The 18,688-nt window shown below is 41.6% G+C and overlaps 1 protein-coding gene across 3 annotated transcripts; it reads left to right on the top strand.

Moving 5' to 3' along the window:
• Positions 1-6: 6 nt before the first annotated feature.
• HNRNPR (heterogeneous nuclear ribonucleoprotein R) lies at positions 7-17,787 on the top strand. 3 transcript variants are annotated; one of them, XM_057402905.1, is made up of 11 exons: positions 7-122; positions 6,259-6,427; positions 8,715-8,833; positions 9,247-9,354; positions 10,005-10,118; positions 11,082-11,258; positions 11,896-12,031; positions 13,112-13,317; positions 13,991-14,140; positions 16,162-16,283; positions 16,471-17,787. In XM_057402905.1, exons 1-11 carry the CDS (start codon positions 48-50, stop codon positions 17,081-17,083), a joined length of 1,989 nt encoding a protein of 662 aa, XP_057258888.1. In that variant the 5' UTR covers positions 7-47; the 3' UTR covers positions 17,084-17,787. The 3 variants fall into 3 exon arrangements, with proteins under 3 accessions (XP_057258888.1, XP_057258889.1, XP_057258886.1); XM_057402906.1 differs by having other exon boundaries at positions 6,262-6,427; XM_057402903.1 differs by having other exon boundaries at positions 26-122; positions 6,241-6,427.
• Positions 17,788-18,688: the final 901 nt, after the last annotated feature.

The raw sequence follows: 18,688 nt of genomic DNA on the forward strand, positions 1-18,688 counted from the left end.
AACAGTTCCGGGAAACCCCGCGTGTTGCCGGGGTCGCGCCGCCGTCCATGAGGAGAAGGAGGAGCGCGCGCCATTTGCCGTCGCTGCTTGGGCCCGAGCTGCGCCGCGCAGGCCCCGCTCCGGTGAGTCCCCGGGGGGCGCCGGGGCCGCCGGGGGGCCGCCCCGCGCCGAGTGCGGAGCTCCGCGGCCGGGGACGAGGGCTCCCGCCTAGGCCCCCACGGCGGGGCGGGCAGCCGCGGGCCCCGGGTAGGCCCGGCGCTGGCGGAGGCGGGCCCGGGGCGCTGGCGCCGAGGAGGAGAGCGGGGCGGGCGCGTTCCCGGGGGCCGGGCGCGGCGTGTTCGCTCCGCAGGCCGCGGCGGGGCGGGCGGGCCGGCCGCGGCGGGAGTTGGCGCCGGGGAGCGGCCCGGGGGCGGGCCCTGCGGCCTGGCGCGGGGAGGGCGGCGCGGCCGCGGGCCGAGGATGGTCCCGCTCCGCTCCGCCCCGCCGTGCGGGTTAGGTTTGCGTGCGGCGGGCAGTCGGGACGCGCTTCGCTCGCCGTGCCGCTGCGCCGGGAGTCGGGTCGGCGCCCGGTCCCCGCCCGGCGCTGCGGAGCGGGGGTGAGGTGACCGCTTGGGCAGCGGCGCCCTCGGGGGCTGAAGGAAGCTTTCAGCGGGAAGCGCGTCGGTGGTGCCGCGGTGAGGCAGTGCGCGGGGGGAGCCGGCTGCAGGGAGGCAGAGCTGCAGCGCCCGGCTCGCCGCCTCGGGTTCGCGTTCAGCACTTCTTCGGTCGGGAGAGTGTGATCCTTGTCAATGGCTCCGGAGGGGAGATGCTCCAGGATTCCGTTGCGAAGGCGCTGTTTTTTCTTGGATGATATTTTACTAAATGCCTTTATCAAATCTTCAAGAGTTTTGCTAAAGTACGTCATTATTACTGTTATCTTGAAAATATAGCTGTGGTTACTGGGTTGTAGCGGCTGTGTTAACCTGTCAGTGTGTGAATGGGGTTAATTCTGTACTTAAGCTATGCTGGACTTGCTTGATTCCCTTTCCCCGTGTATCATACTGAGGGATCCCGCTGGCAGTTTGTGCTGCAAAGAATGTTAATGCTCATGAAGCTCTTCTTTCTTTTCTTCTTATTTTTCTTTCTTCAAGATTGCACTTTGTTTAACACTGAATTTTGACCTGGCTTGTAAAAGTAAAGGTAATCCATCCCCCCCGGTTCTGCATCTTGCAGTGTGTTATGTTTTTTCAACCTATGCAGACTGTCATGTTTGCAAACTAGCAGAGTCTGCTTGATATTTTCGTATCCTAGAAGCTATTTCCCAGGAGTGTTTAATATCCTTCCTTCTCGGGTTTACTGTCTAGATGGGAACACTCTTGGAATAATGTTTGAGTCTCCCGCTAACACTCAACCGACTGATTTTGCCACAAAAAGCAATAGTCCTTTCTTGCTTAGGCAAAGACCTGGAAAATTCTTTGAGGATAAGTTAGACCAAAGCTTGTTTTTGTTGGAAGTGTTGTTCTGAGCTGGAGTGCTATCAAGGCTGTACCATAGAACCCAAACACCGGGTGTGTGAATGGCCAAGGCCAGTTAGAAATGAGCACGTACAGATGTTATGGTTCAGGTTAGCAGCTGCTGATGCCATCAGTGTTGTATTTTGCTGGTGCTCTGTGCACTGTGCTAACCTGCAGTGATAAAGCAATCTCCCAGTGACCCTTGTGTAGATACTGAAGCATGGTTTCTCTATGGGCTGTGCTAGTCTCTTGCTTAGCGTCACTATGGAGGTTCTCAGAGTTTTTCATTCCATAAAGTCATGGAATGGGGAAGGCTGAGACCTCTTGGCTGAAGGGATGAGGATGCTGACTATGTTGTAAAGAGTGTCTGCCACTGAAATGCAGGGATGGAAACCTAGCTGATGTGTGAGGCTCTTCAGGGTGTTACAACTTTGGAACAATTAATCGTGTAATTTGTACTGATAAACAGTATATCATAATCAAGCTATAAAAATGTACTTTCCGTGATTGAATAAGCTATGGCTATGATGCCTTCATGTAAAAAATAAAGGATGTGCCAGTAATGTTTGTGAAAAAGTGAGGCTTTAATAAATTTCCCATTCCGTCTTCTAATCGAGTTCTTCTCTTCCTCTCACTCGTGTTTCTTATCTTCCTGTTTTGACAAGAATCTTCTTGAAGTGTAAGGTGTAATTATAGGGGCTACATTTGTTTTCTTGTGGTTCATTCAAAACAAAACTCTCCCCCCAAAAACACTCCCCAACTTTCCCTCAGTGCTGTTTTTAATGTAGTATAACTTGAACGTTTGAAACATGACGTATAGAAGGCGTAGTAACATAAGCAAGTTGAATGGCTTTGGTGCAATGTTTTTACAGAGGAATTAGCTATACTTCCTGTGCAGCTGAGCAAGCCAAGTTGAAATCCTTCATGAAATCAAAAGTTAACTAACAGAAGGGTGGAAACAACATTGATGTATAATCACTGGGAAGTTGGTTATGGTAGTTTGAGGTATTGCCCCTTTGCCAGCAATTGCCATTCCTGCTCAGATAAGCTGTTACTAAGCACATTTTGAGTTAACCAGACTGAATTTATAATTAATTGGAGTTATACTTAGATAGTCTGTGGGTGGCAACCTCTGTTAGAGGCATGGTATAAAATACAGGGACTAGTGACACTGCTGTTTAACCAGTGTTGGATAGAGGCCGAGATCAAGTTTCTGTTTTCAAGATGCCATTTGCTATCAGGCTCAGGTTTGTGATAATATTTTGTTTTCTAGGAAGAATACTATTTGAGCCATTTGAGTTACTAAACATGAAAAAGAAGGTTGCTTCTGGGTAATTTAGAAGCACCTGTAGTTTTAACACCTCCCACTTGTCATATGAGTAAAGCTTCAAAAAGGAACTAGTCACTTTGCAAATTACTCCTTAGAGATGCAGGAGTTCAAGGTGAAAGAGGCTGGCTAAAAACATGTTTTGTATCATGAAGTATTCACATGGCTGGCAACAACAGCATGAAGTTCAAAACAAGACAGCCCCCCCCTGCTCCATGCACACAGTCCTGAGGTGGTGAAGCTCAGGAGCTTCTCAGGTATCTGGGGAAATTCTCTGTGCCTGTGTAAAGTTGCCCCCAGTGTGTCTTTATTGCTGCCGCTCACTTGGTAAGCACATTTTTGTGTACACGCTTCTAAATTCATCCATTTCTGCATGTTTTAAAAACATAAATATCCCACACGTACTGTGGGATACATAATCCTTTACTTATAATCCATGCTTAAAACCTTTTCAGTTCAACCAGTCTCCCTCTTTCCTAGATACTTGAGTTTTAATTCACTTAAATGAAAACCTCTTGAGTGCATGTGGCCTGTCATGGGCTGAGTCGCGTGGACATGCTACACATGCAAACAGATAACGCTCTTTTCTTTAATATGCCTGTAGTATTTTTTTTAGAGGAGAACCAGAAACGTTAATAAAATCATTGTGTGTTTTCCATTCTGATAAAATTCAGTTGAATCTTCCTGACAGCTACATGTAGTTGATGTTGTCTAGAGGGCGAGCTAAGCAGTCTTCTACAGCTGTGACTGTCTCTGCTGAGCTCAGAGTGCAGATTCAGTATTGTAAGAGATGTCATTTTGCTTGTTGGTGTTCATTCAGGAAGAAGCAGCAGTCTAATCTCAGATTTCAGGCCAAGCTTGCAATCTGGTACTGTGGCTGTGAAAAGAAATACATTTCTTCTGGATGCTGCTGAGGCCTGAATATTTTGACATCCACGTCAATTCAGAATTGTCCAGAGTAGATTTCTTTAAGAGTCTGTGTGACAGGAAGTAGCTAAAATTTGAGCACCCAAACTGCACTTCTCTGGCTGGTGAACATGCATTGCATTTGACTTTGAGGATACTAATTCTTAAGCTAGTGAATTAAGATGCTGAGACTTAATTTACATTGTCTACAAACCTGCTTATAAAAGGCATTTGACCAGCTGTGGTGCTGTGTAATAATCTGCTACTTAGGGGTTAGATCTTGCTCCACACACTGGTGTGTGTTTGTGATGAAGGTAGAGATCTCGTGCCATTGGGCAGCAAATCTAGCCTGGCAGATGTTTGGGTTACTGAACTGCAGATGAAGGCTTTCTGCCTGGACACAGAAGAGCTGTCACCCTTCTGTTCAGCTACAGGCAACGCTGAAAGCAGTGCTGAGCTTTTAGGTATGTGACACTTGGAAGCCACTCTGGGGTCACAGAAAGAAATGTCTGAGAGCATTGCCATAAGCCATTGATGTTTAGAAGGTACTTGGAATTGTTTCAAATCACTTTCCTGTATTTATGTATTGGCCTAGCCTCACAGTTCTTGGTGGGTTTTCTTTTGTGTGCAGAGAAGACAGTGTATGTGTAAATAACTGATTTTACAAGGCAATAAAAAGAAGAACACAAAGAACCTCCCTTTATAGATCTTTTTTTGTGTGTATTGTCCTGTGCATTTTTGAGATGAGGCAATGGGAATGATACTGGCCCCAGAGCATTGTCAGTTTAAGGAAACATCCTCTGCCCTGTGCTGCTTCAATCTTGCAGAGGCTGGCTAGCGAGCAGACATGGGTTTTGGTTTCCATTATCTTTGTAACCTAAAGAAACTTCAGTTAGTGTTTGAGAGTTCAGTTGTGATGAGTTCAGTTATGGTGATGGATAAACATTACTGTAGTAGTGCTCTGCAGATGGCATTTTTTTTCTTCAGTCATCAGGCTATAGTCATGGTTACTTCTAAGTAAACCGAATTGCCTAGAAAGCAGTTTCTCTTCATCAAATGATAGAACGTGTGAATATATGTATATGTGCTGTGTAGCTAAGGAAAACTTTCCCTTACTAATTGCATAAAGAAGTGGTACCTGTCAGAGAAGCAGTGTGAGGCTGCATTACATCTCTTTAAAATTGCCCTTCAAGTCAAGGCACATTTATTAAGATCATTATTTTTCTGTCTGAAGAAAAATGATTTTTTTTTTTTTTTTCCTTGCTCAAGCTTGCAAATCTTCATAGGATATCTTCCAGCAGCTCATGAGCTGTAGTCTAGAAGGGATGGGTATACGGGTGGCTGCTAGAGGTGCGGTTGTGTTTGGAGACTCGTTTTGCAGCATAGTAAATAGCTTGAGGCTTCAGCGTAAAAACCCCGACTGTTCTTGAATTGTCCTCATACCTGTATTCCAGTACTTAATTGCATTGCTCCAACCATGCTGCATTTGTCTATCTGGTTATCATTTCACTTCTGATTATTGACTTCTTCCCTATCTTTTGAAGCCTGAGGCTCATTTTGTTTCTAAAGCTAACAGCTCATCATCCTGATGTTCTCTGCTGGGTAGTTGAATTGTCTCTTGTCAGCCTTTTTATTTTGAGAGTACTGAATATCAGTCGGCTGGCGAATTGAGAAATTGAAACTGGTTGTAATGAATTGGGCATAGCCCACTGGAATTGTCTGCGAAGATAGTTGTGCATTTTTCAGTGCACATACTTGGAATCAGTTTGCTGATTCTGAAAACAAGTCTTTGTATTGATACAAGAACTGAAGGTGCTGCAGTCATGGCTTCCTTTTAAACCAATAAGTTATGTATTTTAAAAAAAGTAGCTGTGATTTGTAGAGCTCCTATTTCAGTAAAACTGAAAACATGGGAACACTTCAGTTGCAGTTTCGAATTGTAACGTGCGGTAGAGTGCAATTACTCTTTTTCTCTCCTTCCTGAGTCCTACCAGTGTTGTGGGGAAGTGTTGGGTTAGTCTTCTGCAGCATGCTGGGTTTGAAGGAAGACATGGCAACGAGCCAAGAAAGCAAAAACTAGCAAACAAGTATTGACATTTTTATCCATGAAGCTACCCTGCAGGGTTGTGTGTTCACTGCGTTTTGAACGATTGTTTTTGAAGTAGAGGAATGGGAAATGAAAATAGCACTAGTTCTTCTGGCTCTTGGTTGAAGGATGTTGTTCTCGTGTCCCCGTACATTCTAGCTGCGCTGGTAACCAGTAACTTACCGACAGTGAAGTTTAGACCTTGTTATGTACATGAAGTACATTTTTAAAGAAATCATGTCAATTCTTCCATGTACATTTTCCATAGTATTAAGGGTTTTACTTTCTTTTGAAACTTAGATCAGCTGCATCCAGAAAGTATTAAATAAACCTTTTGATACAGGTCATTTGCAGCATGTATACAAATTAGTTTAGATAAATCATGCATTGTCCTACAAACTAGTTATTTCTGGCTTATTGTAATATAGCTCCTGAATTTTTTCCAGCAGCATAATAAAATGGCTAATCAGGTGAATGGTAATGCGGTACAGTTAAAAGAAGAGGAAGAACCAATGGATACTTCCAGTGTAACTCACACAGAGCACTACAAGACACTGATAGAGGCAGGCCTCCCACAGAAGGTGGCAGAGAGACTTGATGAAATATTTCAGACAGGTATAATATGCATTTCTTGTTTCTGACTGGTTATGAAAGTGAGGGCATACCATTTTCAAATTTTTTATAGATTAAGGTTTAAAAATTCATTGTTTTTTGATCTGTGTAGCTCTGAATGTTTTGCTACTTTGACTTCCCTAAAGGCAAATTGGGTTTGACATTGACTAATTACTTGACTCATCCTTAGTGTTGTATGTGATATCTTAGTTGCTTTAGGGCACAGAGCACTAGTTTTAGACGTTGTCAAATAAAGATGTATGTTTGAGAATACTAAACTGTACATTTTTTGGTTTTTTCCTTCAATCCGAATCATCATTTTGCTTTTACTTTTCTACTGTCAACTCCTCACAGTGGTTCTTAAACACTCAAAGGCTGGATAGGTAACATAGCGAGGGAAGCAATTAGCTTGTCTTGCCTGGGACTACATTTGAATTGAGTCTGCCTGTGGATTTTTTGTTCTCTCTAGTTTTGAGTGGACAGTTTAATCCATGATGGTTATTACACTGAAATGTTCAGTTTGACACTAACAAAGTTGAGGACTAAGCTATCTAGCAAACCGAGTAATACCTTGCTGGTAGCAAGTGGTCTCTGCAACTTCTAGAGAGGTTTCTTTATATACAAAGGTTTTCCTATTTTGTTTTTGTACCCCCCCCCCCCCCGCCTTACTATTATTTTGTCCTATAGCCAGAGGCTTCCTTTTCCTCTTTAGCGTGTGTTCTGTGAACAGATACATAAGAAGCAGTAGTACTGCTGTATGCGCTTATCTTGAATGCCTTGGTGGCAAGATGACAGTTTTTGTTGAAGAGAGTCAAAACTCCACTGATCCAAGTGAAGGCAGTTCAAAACCAATACCTTCCCCATCTTCAGTATGATACTCTGGCTCACGTGGGTGATGTCCTTTGGAAGTCATTCACTGTGAGCTTTCATCAAGCCTTTACCAGCTTTTATAGGCTTTAGACACAATTTCTAACTGTGGATCACGATGATGTGCACTCGATGGTTTGAGACAAGGTGTAAGTGCCTGGGCAGAGGAACTTGTGGGGCTCTAACACGTGTTGCAGTTAGGTTGTGTTGTGAGGAGTTCTCAAGGGGTTTTAAAAGCTTTTCAGCCCAGAACCTGACTACCTAGTGTAAATCCACTGCATGAGTAACCTGAAAGCATTTATTCACACTTCCTCAGTGCCATTGCAGATGTTCACTTTGTGCGGGGGTTTGTCAGTGAAGCGAACTACTTCTGACACCCAGGCTAAATTTGGGGTTGAATTTAAGGGATTTTTAATCTGCTGAGGTCTTACATGAGAGATACAGGTGCCTTCCAATATGCAGGATCACTTCTGAAATGTAGTCCTTGGGCTTGGCACTACTGTGCGTTTTTGAACTCAAGTAGCAGTGAAACAATCTGTATTTTGGAGGTCAAGCTGTTGCAAAGCATGTGGAGTTCTTGGTATCTCTCCTAAATTTTGCTGTGTAGTTTAAAAAGTTCAAATCTTAAAGTCTGTACTCGCTCCACAGCTTATGAAAGTGCATTACAAAAGGAAAGAAATTACCTGTAAAGATCCTTAAAAAGAAAGAGTGTTTCAGAACTGGTCCAATGTTTCTTGGGGGATTCTGTACCTGTAAAATTAACGTTAGCCTTTTCGGGTACATAGCAGGGCTCGAAATAATACCTTTTTGAATTCTGGCTCTTGGAACTTCATAGAGCACCACAATTTTACACATCTAGCAAGTCCACTGATTTTTGCTTTTTGAAGTCAGAGGAAAGAGGGAACAAACCATTCTACCTCCTTAAATTTTCTGGAGCTTAGCTTCTTTAAGGATCTGCTTGTCAGTCAGGTAGCTCCTTTTTCAGGTACAAGAGGATACTTGTAATGTTCACATGTCAGCTTACTCTAGAACAGCTTCACTCAAGAGAGGGAAGTGTGAAACTTAAAATGAAAGACAAACAAACTCCAAATTACTCGAAGTGAGCCAGAGGTCATTGTTTCAAACCCTGGTGTGTGATACTGCCTTTGTGCAGCAGATTGCATTCCCGAATGTTAGAGAACTCTTACACATGGGCTATAATCTTGTATATTAGTTAGTGCTTAGGTATATACATTTTAATTTAACTTTTTTCATTGTTGTACTCATGTTCTTTCATATACTTGTGTAGGAATATGTAATTATATTAAATGTATAATTCTATTGCTATGGAACGTAACTTTTTGACTTTAAAAGCAAACTGCATAGTTCTTAGTTTGTATGAAATTCAATAGAAATCTGTAACTTCTTTATCTTTAACTTTTAGGGTTGGTAGCTTATGTCGATCTTGATGAAAGAGCAATTGATGCTCTTAGGGAATTTAATGAAGAAGGAGCCCTCTCTGTATTACAGCAGTTTAAAGAAAGTGACCTGTCGCATGTACAGGTAAGGTGAGAGCTCCAGGAGTGTGAGCACATAAGTATAAAGAGTGTTCTGGCACTATTGGTGGGAGAGTTGTAACTTAAAAATTCATTGATATTGTTGTGTTCTTATGTTTCAAGCCCAAATCACAAGCCTGTTTAAAATTGCCTTAAATGTGTAGGTATTGGAGTGCAAAGCAAAAGCTCCCAGATAATAAAAATGAGTGTGCAAATAAGAAAATAAGGTAAAAATACTCTCTGGAATCTGATCAGTTTTTCCAATCTGATGAGTTTGTTCGATTGATCGTTATATTTTGCTAAAGGATTTGTTTGTTGCATTGGTAGGATATAGTGACCTCATGGTCTGGAGGGAGATTCAGTGGATTCCCAGGGCTTGTCATACACACAATTGAATTATTTTGTAAATTGTATCTACAGAACAAAAGTGCATTTTTATGTGGAGTTATGAAGACCTACAGGCAAAGAGAGAAACAAGGCAGCAAAGTACAGGAATCAACGAAGGGACCAGATGAAGCAAAGATTAAGGTAACATTTGGAAGCTACTGATTAGTCTGTACTACCAGATACATCACCTGTACAGAGACTGAAGTAATTCTGGGTGTACTTAAAAACATCAATGCTCCCTGGAGTAGTTTATTCACGCTTGGTTTTAAAGACGTATATGCATGATAGAGACTTGGGGGTGTGCTTGTTTGAGATGCAGATCTTCCTGATGACATTGTTGCCAAAATGTATGAACTTATGTAAGGTCTGTGAAAACACTGCTATCTGTGTAAGAATTGTCTTAGTTGTCCTTTTATAGTAAAGCTTTTACGCACTCATAAAATTACTTTGAGACTGATTTGAACAAGGTATTAGTCTATTAGGGAAGTCTTCTGTTGTGCAAAGACCTAGCTATGGCCTGGTGTACTGGAGTTCTTGGGGTACCACATATAAAGGGGAAAATAGAGAGTTATTTCCGGTCACCTTGTAGTATAAAAATGCTGCTGTTTGTGGTGGTGGTTTTTAAAACCCCCGTAATAACATGTTTTTTTGTAGGTTCTGTCTGTCCATATGTACCTTGTGGCAAGGAGCAGATAAGGAAATCCTTAATTTAGGCCAGTTTTTTTATTCTTTATATTTTATCCACTGTCCTCCCCCCTGTAACTAATGTGACTAATCTTTTGCTTTTTCAGGCTTTGCTAGAGAGAACTGGTTACACTTTGGATGTAACTACAGGACAGAGGAAATATGGGGGCCCTCCTCCAGATACTGTATATTCTGGTGTTCAGCCTGGCATTGGAACAGAGGTTAGTATTTACAACCTAATCTGACTGTTGTGCCATATTTTTGTGCAAACTGATAGATAAGAAATACATGACAATAAACCGTATTACAAGCAAAAGGTTAAAGCATTGCAGAGGAAAATATTCTTCCATGTGTGTCTTAGTCTTCTTTATTCATCAGTATCCTGCAAAAGGCAGATAACAGGATGACGTTGGGAAAGCAGGTGGAATATAGTAGGAAAGGCTATGCAAAATTTTGAAGATGTAAAATTGATTATTAAATCTAAATTATTAAAACTTCATGGTCCACCCTACTCAATCCTATCGTGCATCACTTAAAAAGTGACTGCTGTGGCTTTTGTTTGTGTTCAAACACTGGAGCAGGCTTCCTGGAGAGGTCGATGCCCTGAGCGTGTTGGTATTTAAGAAGCATTTGGATGATGCCCTTAACGTGCTTCCAACTGAACTATTCTGTTCTATTAATGACTGAAGATACTTGACTGATGCCAGAGAGGGACTCTTTGTCAGGAACTGTAGCTATAGGACAAGGGGTGAGGGGTTTAAACTGAAACAGGGGAAGTTCAGGGCATATACAAGGAAAAAGTTCTTTACTGTGAGGGTGGTGAGGCCCTGGCACAGGATGCCCAGAGATGTGGTGAATGCTCCATCCCTGGCAGTGTTCAAGGCCAGGTTGGACAGAGCCTTGGGCGATGTAGTCTAGTGTGAGGCATCCCTGCCCATGGCAGGGGGTTGGGACTGGAGGATCTTAAGGTCCTTTCCAACCCAACCCATTCTATGATTCTTTGTAAAACCAAGTATTAACAGTGGGATGTTTAGAAGACTCATTAGGAGATGCTGGAATGCTGGCTGCAGTGTTTCTGCTGTAATGGTTTCTGGGCTATGTGTCTACTTTCCCAAGAACTTCTAAGTGTCAACAGTTTGGGTTTCTAAAAAGCTTGGTTTAATAAGTGTCCTCTTCCTTCTTAGGTTTTTGTTGGTAAGATTCCCCGGGACTTGTATGAAGATGAACTGGTACCACTCTTTGAGAAAGCTGGTCCCATTTGGGATCTGCGCCTCATGATGGATCCTCTTTCTGGTCAGAACAGAGGTTACGCTTTCATTACCTTTTGTAGTAAAGATGCAGCACAGGAAGCAGTCAAACTGGTGAGTAACCTACTTTCCGACAGACAAGATAATGTAAACAGCATGGTGGTAATCTGAGATAATGAAGTCTTTGAAGTATTTTGTTAAAGCATCCATCGAGAGAGTCCAAATCTTCCTTTCTTAAAAACTGCCTCTTAATTTCATTTAATGTATACAAATAACCCACTTTTGGAACCAGTCTGCTATAGACTACTGCAGTCTGCTGGAGTACTTGGGTGATTATACTAAGAGCTTACTTTATTCTTTAAGCTTCACTGTGTTTAAGTTTTGTCACCCTTCCTACTATAAAGAGCTGACTGCAGATGCTTCATTGTGCTGCTGTGCTGGAGGAGGTCTCTGCCTTGGTGCTGTGTGGTTTGTGGTGGCCTTTATTTCTTTCCAGTGGCAGTTCTACAGTCAGCTGACTACATGGAGAGCTGACTTGGCCTGCATCTGCATGGTTTGGCAATGGACACAGAGCAATCCCTGGAGTGAAAATGAGAGACAGCAATCTGAGTGGGGCCCTGGATCAGAAAATAATTCAAAATACTATGTCTAAAAGTAGTATATAATGAAGGAAATAGCTGATATTGTGATTTGGGAGATCTTTGTATTATTGTGGATAAAGCAAATGAGTGGCCCTTTTTCTTTTTCTTAGTGTGACAACTATGAAATCCGTCCTGGGAAGCACCTTGGAGTATGCATCTCCGTGGCAAACAACAGGTTATTTGTTGGGTCAATTCCAAAGAACAAGACTAAGGAAAACATATTGGAAGAGTTCAGTAAAGTCACAGGTGAGGCCTTCTGAATGACTCTTTCACACTGATCCCAAAATACCATTCAGTCTCTTTTGTAGATCTGGTTATTTGACAGATGTGTTCAGGTATCATTAAAACTATTGCCAGGTTGGATTCCAAGTTTGTTTCAGGTAGAAAATTTATATCTCAAAGGTACTTGACGGTGGAGTATAAAGAGTTTAGTGTCTGTTTTAACTGATTGCTAAATTAATATTGTTGTAGGTTTATAATTTGGGATTGAAACAGCACAAATGTCTCGGGAAAAAAAAAATCATTGGTCCCAGTTCTGTTACCTGTTCCAGCTTCCTGTGGATTTGTAACTGAAACTGCTTTCAAGCTGGGGTGTTTTCGGGGAGCCTCAAATGTATTGTTGAGGAATGATGGGAAGAGGGAATACTGTATCAGTTTATATGGAATGTTACTGTAAAAATGGTTAACGACAGATAAAATTTCTGTCCCCATTCTTCAGTGTTGTTCCTCAGTATATGCCACAAGCAGGAAGAAGAGAAGTCAGCTCATCACTGGAAGGAGGATTTCACTTTAAATATTAGATTGAGGTCTTGATTGCCTGCTCTTGTTCCTGTAGGAAAGTTTTAACCTACTGCTTCTTTTTTAGGATTGCTATCTATAGGTACTTCAGGGAAGTGCTGAAAACAGAAGGTGAATTTTCATTTAGTTGTCTCTCCTTTTTTTGGAGAGATGTGGAAGGAATTCTTTCCAGCTTCCCTTGGAGGCAGGGGAAATGCCACTTGTTAATGCTGACTGCTGCTCAAAAGTGTAAAACTGGTTTAAACAAAAAACAGAGAACTTGCACTGTGTGAACTGTTCAGGTTGATGTTTTGCACAGTCTTAAGTGTGAGGTAAGTTTGTTCTGGAGAATTTCACCTGCTAGGTGACCTCTTTCTGGGTAAATTGAATGGACATCTCTCGTTTGTTCTGCTTTTCTGTTATTCCCTTCCCCTTTCAGGTGCTACATTCAAAGGCTGTGTAGTACAAAAACCAGTGAAGGCATTTTAGAGTAGACTATACTACTTTTTCTTTCCCTTTGAAGCTAAATACTAAAGACCTGTTTTTCAGAGGGTTTGGTGGATGTAATCTTATATCATCAACCTGATGATAAAAAGAAGAATCGAGGATTCTGCTTCTTGGAATATGAGGATCACAAGTCAGCAGCACAAGCTCGCCGCCGCCTCATGAGTGGCAAAGTAAAAGTCTGGGGAAACGTTGTGACAGTAGAATGGGCTGATCCAGTAGAGGAACCTGATCCAGAAGTCATGGCAAAGGTAAGTAAAAACTGAAATGGATCCTCTTGTGCTTTGGGAGGGATTTCTTTATGCCATAGTGACAATGATTTGTTCCACTGAGCAATGCTAGTTTTGAGGCAGAAAAAGCAGTTAGAGGCCATGGCATGGGCTGAGCACAGCAGGTTGGTTGTCATTGTAAGGTGTTCAGAACATACTGTTGCCATTGAAACTCTTAGTGTGCAGGATTGTCCTCCTGGATTGGCACATCAGTCTGTCTGTTGTATGCTTCTGTGGATAATAAATGTGAGGTGGGTGTTTCGTAAAGCTGTTTTCCAGAGTGAGGTGAAGATGAAGTTCAGCGTAGGGAATGACATGCTCTTTGCCCCTCTGTTCTGGGATAACTCTTTGCTGCTCTTGAAGTCTATTACTAAGATTTTGCTGGGATTTGTAGCATCCCAGAAACAGAAACTGAAAGTTGGATATTCTTCTGGTCATGGAAGGGAACTGTGGAAGAAGTTGTAGAAACCTCATACAGGTAACTGAGGCCATTTTTATTTATTTCTTTATTTTTAATAGGTAGAGAACCTTTTATAAGGTTACCCAAAATAAGTTAATGGAGAGGAGAAGGGAACAACATTTCACTATTTTCTGTTGGTTTCCTTTGAGGTTTGACTTCTAAAGATTTCAACTTTCATTCTCATTTTTTCACCAGGTGAAAGTTTTATTTGTAAGAAATTTGGCCACGACTGTGACAGAAGAAATCCTGGAGAAATCCTTTTCTGAATTTGGAAAGCTGGAAAGAGTAAAGAAGTTGAAGGATTATGCTTTTGTTCATTTTGAGGACAGAGGTGCAGCAGTGAAGGTAGGTCGAGTATTCTCTCCTAACTAAATCGATACGAGCAGTTGATTTTGTACAAGTGGGTTTAAGCAGTTCTGTTAACAGTTAACGTCTAGATAAGACAATTTGTAGAGCCCATTGAATAAGGTTCCCATTGTGAGAATTTTAACACTAATAATTTTGTTCCTATGATTTCAGTAGCTAGGAGGATGTGAAACTTGCAGAGTTAACAAGTAGACTGGAAAAGAGGTATAGACCAATGCAGGAGAGTCTAGAGAAGAGGAAAGTAAAAAAAGAGCAACCTAGACAATATTTCTGAGGAAACACTGACAGAAGGTATCAGTTGTCTCTCAAAGACCCCTATTTAAAGTGTGTAGTTTTGCAGTGCCAAGGTATTGACTAGAAATTGCAAAGTAATTCAGAATCTCCTTGTGCAGGGGAGAAAAGTGGCACTAACAACTCCTTTAGTGCATTACCTGTTTTGAACTGTACATGCTCCTGAGGAGGTTTCTTCTTAAGGTTATTATTAAAGCTTCAAAGGTGTCTTCCTTTGTATCTAAGAGCAGTTGAAAAGGTCATTAATCTCTGCTGCTTGTACTTAAATTGACTGAATTCTATAGGAATTACTTCATCTGTTGTCAAAGCCATAGTTTATGGGGGGAAGGAGGAGGGGAGGGAAGTGTTTTGCAGCTGGGAGTCTTGAGCAAGTATATTTATTGTATGTAGTGTATGTGGCTACGTTGGCAGTTCAAAGGCTCTTTAGTCAACCTTATAAATAATTTTATTTAATTGCTTATGATTTTCCTACTCATCAGAATATGGTTTTACAATACAGTTGAGTTTGGCTTCAGGATGAATGTCACTCATATTTGGTGAAGTTGAAGTCAGTTTGGGTAGGTTTAGACCATGTCCAAAAGAGGGTAAGATGCTGTTGACAGAAAGGGTAAGTCAGCAAGACTCCTGACGTGTTTTATTGTATAGTAGGTCTTTAACACTCTCCAGTCCTTTCCCAGTAGACCTTAATTGTAAGTGCTCTGTTATATTTGAGCAACTGAAAAGAGCAGATGAGAAAGGAGAGATCAAGTGCGGTACAGCAGAGCATCAGATGCTCGCCCTGTCTGAAACAAGCTGGAATACTGCCACATCTGCCCCATGTGCATGAATTACGGCCACTAAACTGATTTATGAATTTTGTGAGTTATTTTTGTGTATGGGTGTGTTGTTTGTGTTTTTGTGAAAGCATTATGGTATCAGTGTATGGAATTGACTCACTTGATTCCAGTGTCTGCTTCTTTTCATACCTTCTTTGAAAACAATTGCTATGGTGTCTGATGGTTTTGAGGCATGTGGCTATACAGGCGTACAAATATTAATACCCATAAATGTTAAATGCAAAGCAGGTAACTCCAGGTAAAGAATTAGTGGGTGTAGTCCTAATCATCCTCTGTGTATGAAGTTCTCTTTGTGTATGCACTTGATCATTACAAATGGCACATTACTGTTCTGGAGAATCTTGTCTCACTTGATGAAATTAACAACTTTCAGTATTTTTTTGTCTTTTCCCATAAGTCTGTGTCCTCAGATACACTCGATGTCCTCAGAGGCACTCATGTAGTACATTCAACCAGCCAGGAAGCCCAGCTATAAAAATACTTTCTTCTGTGTGCGTGTGTGCTTTAGCTGGCTTATAAATCCAGTGAGCGTTTGTATCAGTGTGAGTAGTGAGAACTTCTGTCAGTGTGTTTCTGAAGTGTTTCTAGGGGATATAGGAACATAAAAAGCCATGGAGTTACGTCTGATTTGTTTAATGCTCAATATGTTTTAATCCCATTCCTTTATGATGTAAATAGAAACTTAAGTGCTGCTTCACTGTAAATGGTGGGACTTGAAGGAATGCTACCTAACATTCTGTTGAAGTAGCACAGCAGTGAGCACATGGCATAGGTCAGCCTGGAGCAGCCCAGCCATCTGTTTTCTTTCACTAAGTTTGTTCCCTTTTAAATGGAAACAAATTTTTAGCTGTTTCTCTTCTAATTTTTGTACAGGCTATGAATGAAATGAATGGGAAAGAGATAGAAGGGGAAGAAATTGAAATAGTGTTAGCAAAGCCACCGGATAAGAAAAGGAAAGAACGTCAGGCTGCCAGACAGGCCTCCAGAAATACTGCGTGAGTGTTCATTCTTGCACTATTCTATCACTGCAAAGTAAAGTTTGGCTGTAAAATACGAGCTAGTTTGGAAGAACCTGAATGCCTTTTCTCCGTGTTGTGTGTTATTAATCAACAGGGGGAAGTTTATGCTGTGTTTTCGGAGACTTTTGAAGATAAATAATTGCACGTTTCTTTTTCTTAATAGGTATGAAGACTATTATTACTACCCTCCACCTCGCATGCCACCTCCTATTAGAGGCAGAGGCCGTGGAGGGAGAGGTGGATATGGCTATCCCCCAGATTACTATGGCTATGAAGATTATTATGATGATTATTATGGTTATGACTATCATGACTACCGTGGTGGCTATGAAGATCCCTATTACGGCTATGATGATGGCTATGCTATAAGAGGAAGAGGAGGAGGAGGAAGGGGTGGGAGAGGTGCCCCTCCACCACCTAGGGGGCGGGGAGCACCACCACCAAGAGGTAGAGCTGGCTATTCACAGAGGGGGGCACCCATGGGACCTCCGAGAGGAGCCAGGGGTGGGAGAGGGGGTCCTGCACAGCAACAGAGAGGACGTGGTGCTCGTGGAGCCAGGGGCAACCGAGGGGGCAACGTAGGAGGCAAGAGAAAGGCAGATGGGTACAACCAACCTGATTCCAAGCGCCGTCAGACCAACAACCAGCAGAACTGGGGCTCCCAACCCATCGCTCAACAGCCGCTCCAGCAAGGTGGTGACTATGCCGGTAACTATGGTTACAATAATGACAACCAAGAATTTTATCAGGATACTTATGGGCAACAGTGGAAGTAGACAAGTGAGGAGGGATTGAGAATATTGGAAACATAGAATTGGCAATAGCTCTACATCCTTCAAAACAAAATTGGCTTAATGTTTCATCCTTCAGTAGCGATTGGCTGCCATTTGTATTGGGCTGAAGAATCACTCTATCGTGTATATACTCGAGTCTCTTAGTTTTCTTTTTTCATAAACGCACTTGGACATTACTGGGCTTGCAGAATTCCTGAACTCCATATGGGGTTTCAATGCTATTATCATTTTAGCTTCATTTTAGCAGTTTAAAAGCAGGAATGGCACACTGTTCAATCATGATTTTGCAGAACCTCTGGTTTTGGACAGGTTTTTTTTTTTGGTTTATTTTTATTTTTTTGGTTTAATTTTTTTTTTTTTGGATTTGGGATAGACTACATAGGAGTATGCTGTACATAAAAGTAAAAGCTAGTGCTTTGTCTCAGTAGTTTTAAGAAATTACAACAAATTAAGTTTTCTTGTATTGAAAATAACATGATTGTATGTTTTGCATTCCTAGAAGTAGGTTAACTGTGTTTTTAAATTGTTATAACTTCACACCTTTTTGAAAATCTGCCCTACAAAATTTGTTTGGCTTAAAAAAAAACAAACGTCAAAGCCGTGGCAATTTGTTCCTTGATGTGATTGTATTTCCAATTTCTTGTTCATGTAAGATTTCAATAAAACTCAAAAATCTATTCAAAACATTTACCTATTTCAAATTCAATTGTGTCCTAAAACATTCTTTCATTGGTAATCCTTGCGAAAAACATTGTTTTCAAAGTTGAACTGCCTATGTGAGTGATCAAATTCGTGCAAAATTTCTTGTGCTTTCCAACATGTAGCACTGTGGACATCAGACTGAAAACTAGGAGAAATTACAGCTAGCCCAAAGGGCGCTCTTTGTTTAAGTGCTGTTCAGTAACTTACCAGCATCTAATTTTGGAACTTTATTTTTGTTGCCTTTTTCAAAGTGTTGAAATGTGTCCAAACATTCACAGAGATCTAATTGAAATCGAATCTGCTCACGTAATGTGGAGAAGGAAGCAGAGCCTACAATGGTGTTAATTTGGTTCCTTTTTGTTATGCGCTATGGAGTCCTTCTAAAGGCTGTTCTGTTAGGATCCAGCCACACTGGAATATTCAGCGTGCAGACACATAGGGAAATGGTTTTGATCTCGAGCATCTTAGTCTAATTTACGATTCTATTTGACTAGGAATGAGGACTATCAATCCGCTGCTGTGGCACAGTAAACTGACTTCTTGCTACAGAGAACACAAACATACTCTCTATATCCTGCTTGTTTCTGTCTTGACGTTTTAATTTGATGTTCTGCCATGATGAACAATTTGCCGTAGAATTCTCATGCCTTGTAATAGAGGCTGTTTAAAAAAAACACGGAATTATCTTTTGGGGGCATTACTAGCTACCTTATTGGGGTATTCTGTGTTGTTTTGACCCTTGTCTTGGACATTCCCAGATGTCAATTTTAACTGGCAAGTCATGACATTACTCGTCTGTTGCATCTGAGCCATTCTGTACCCCAATGAAGAACATTTGCTTCTCAAGAAAAAAAAGAGAAACAAACGGATTTGAACTTTCTCTAA

Source organism: Pezoporus wallicus, unplaced genomic scaffold (genome assembly GCF_028554395.1).
Source record: "Pezoporus wallicus isolate ANWC-B61680 ecotype Strahan unplaced genomic scaffold, APGP_CSIRO_Pwel_v1 contig_14477, whole genome shotgun sequence".
NCBI lineage: Eukaryota > Metazoa > Chordata > Aves > Psittaciformes > Psittacidae > Pezoporus > Pezoporus wallicus.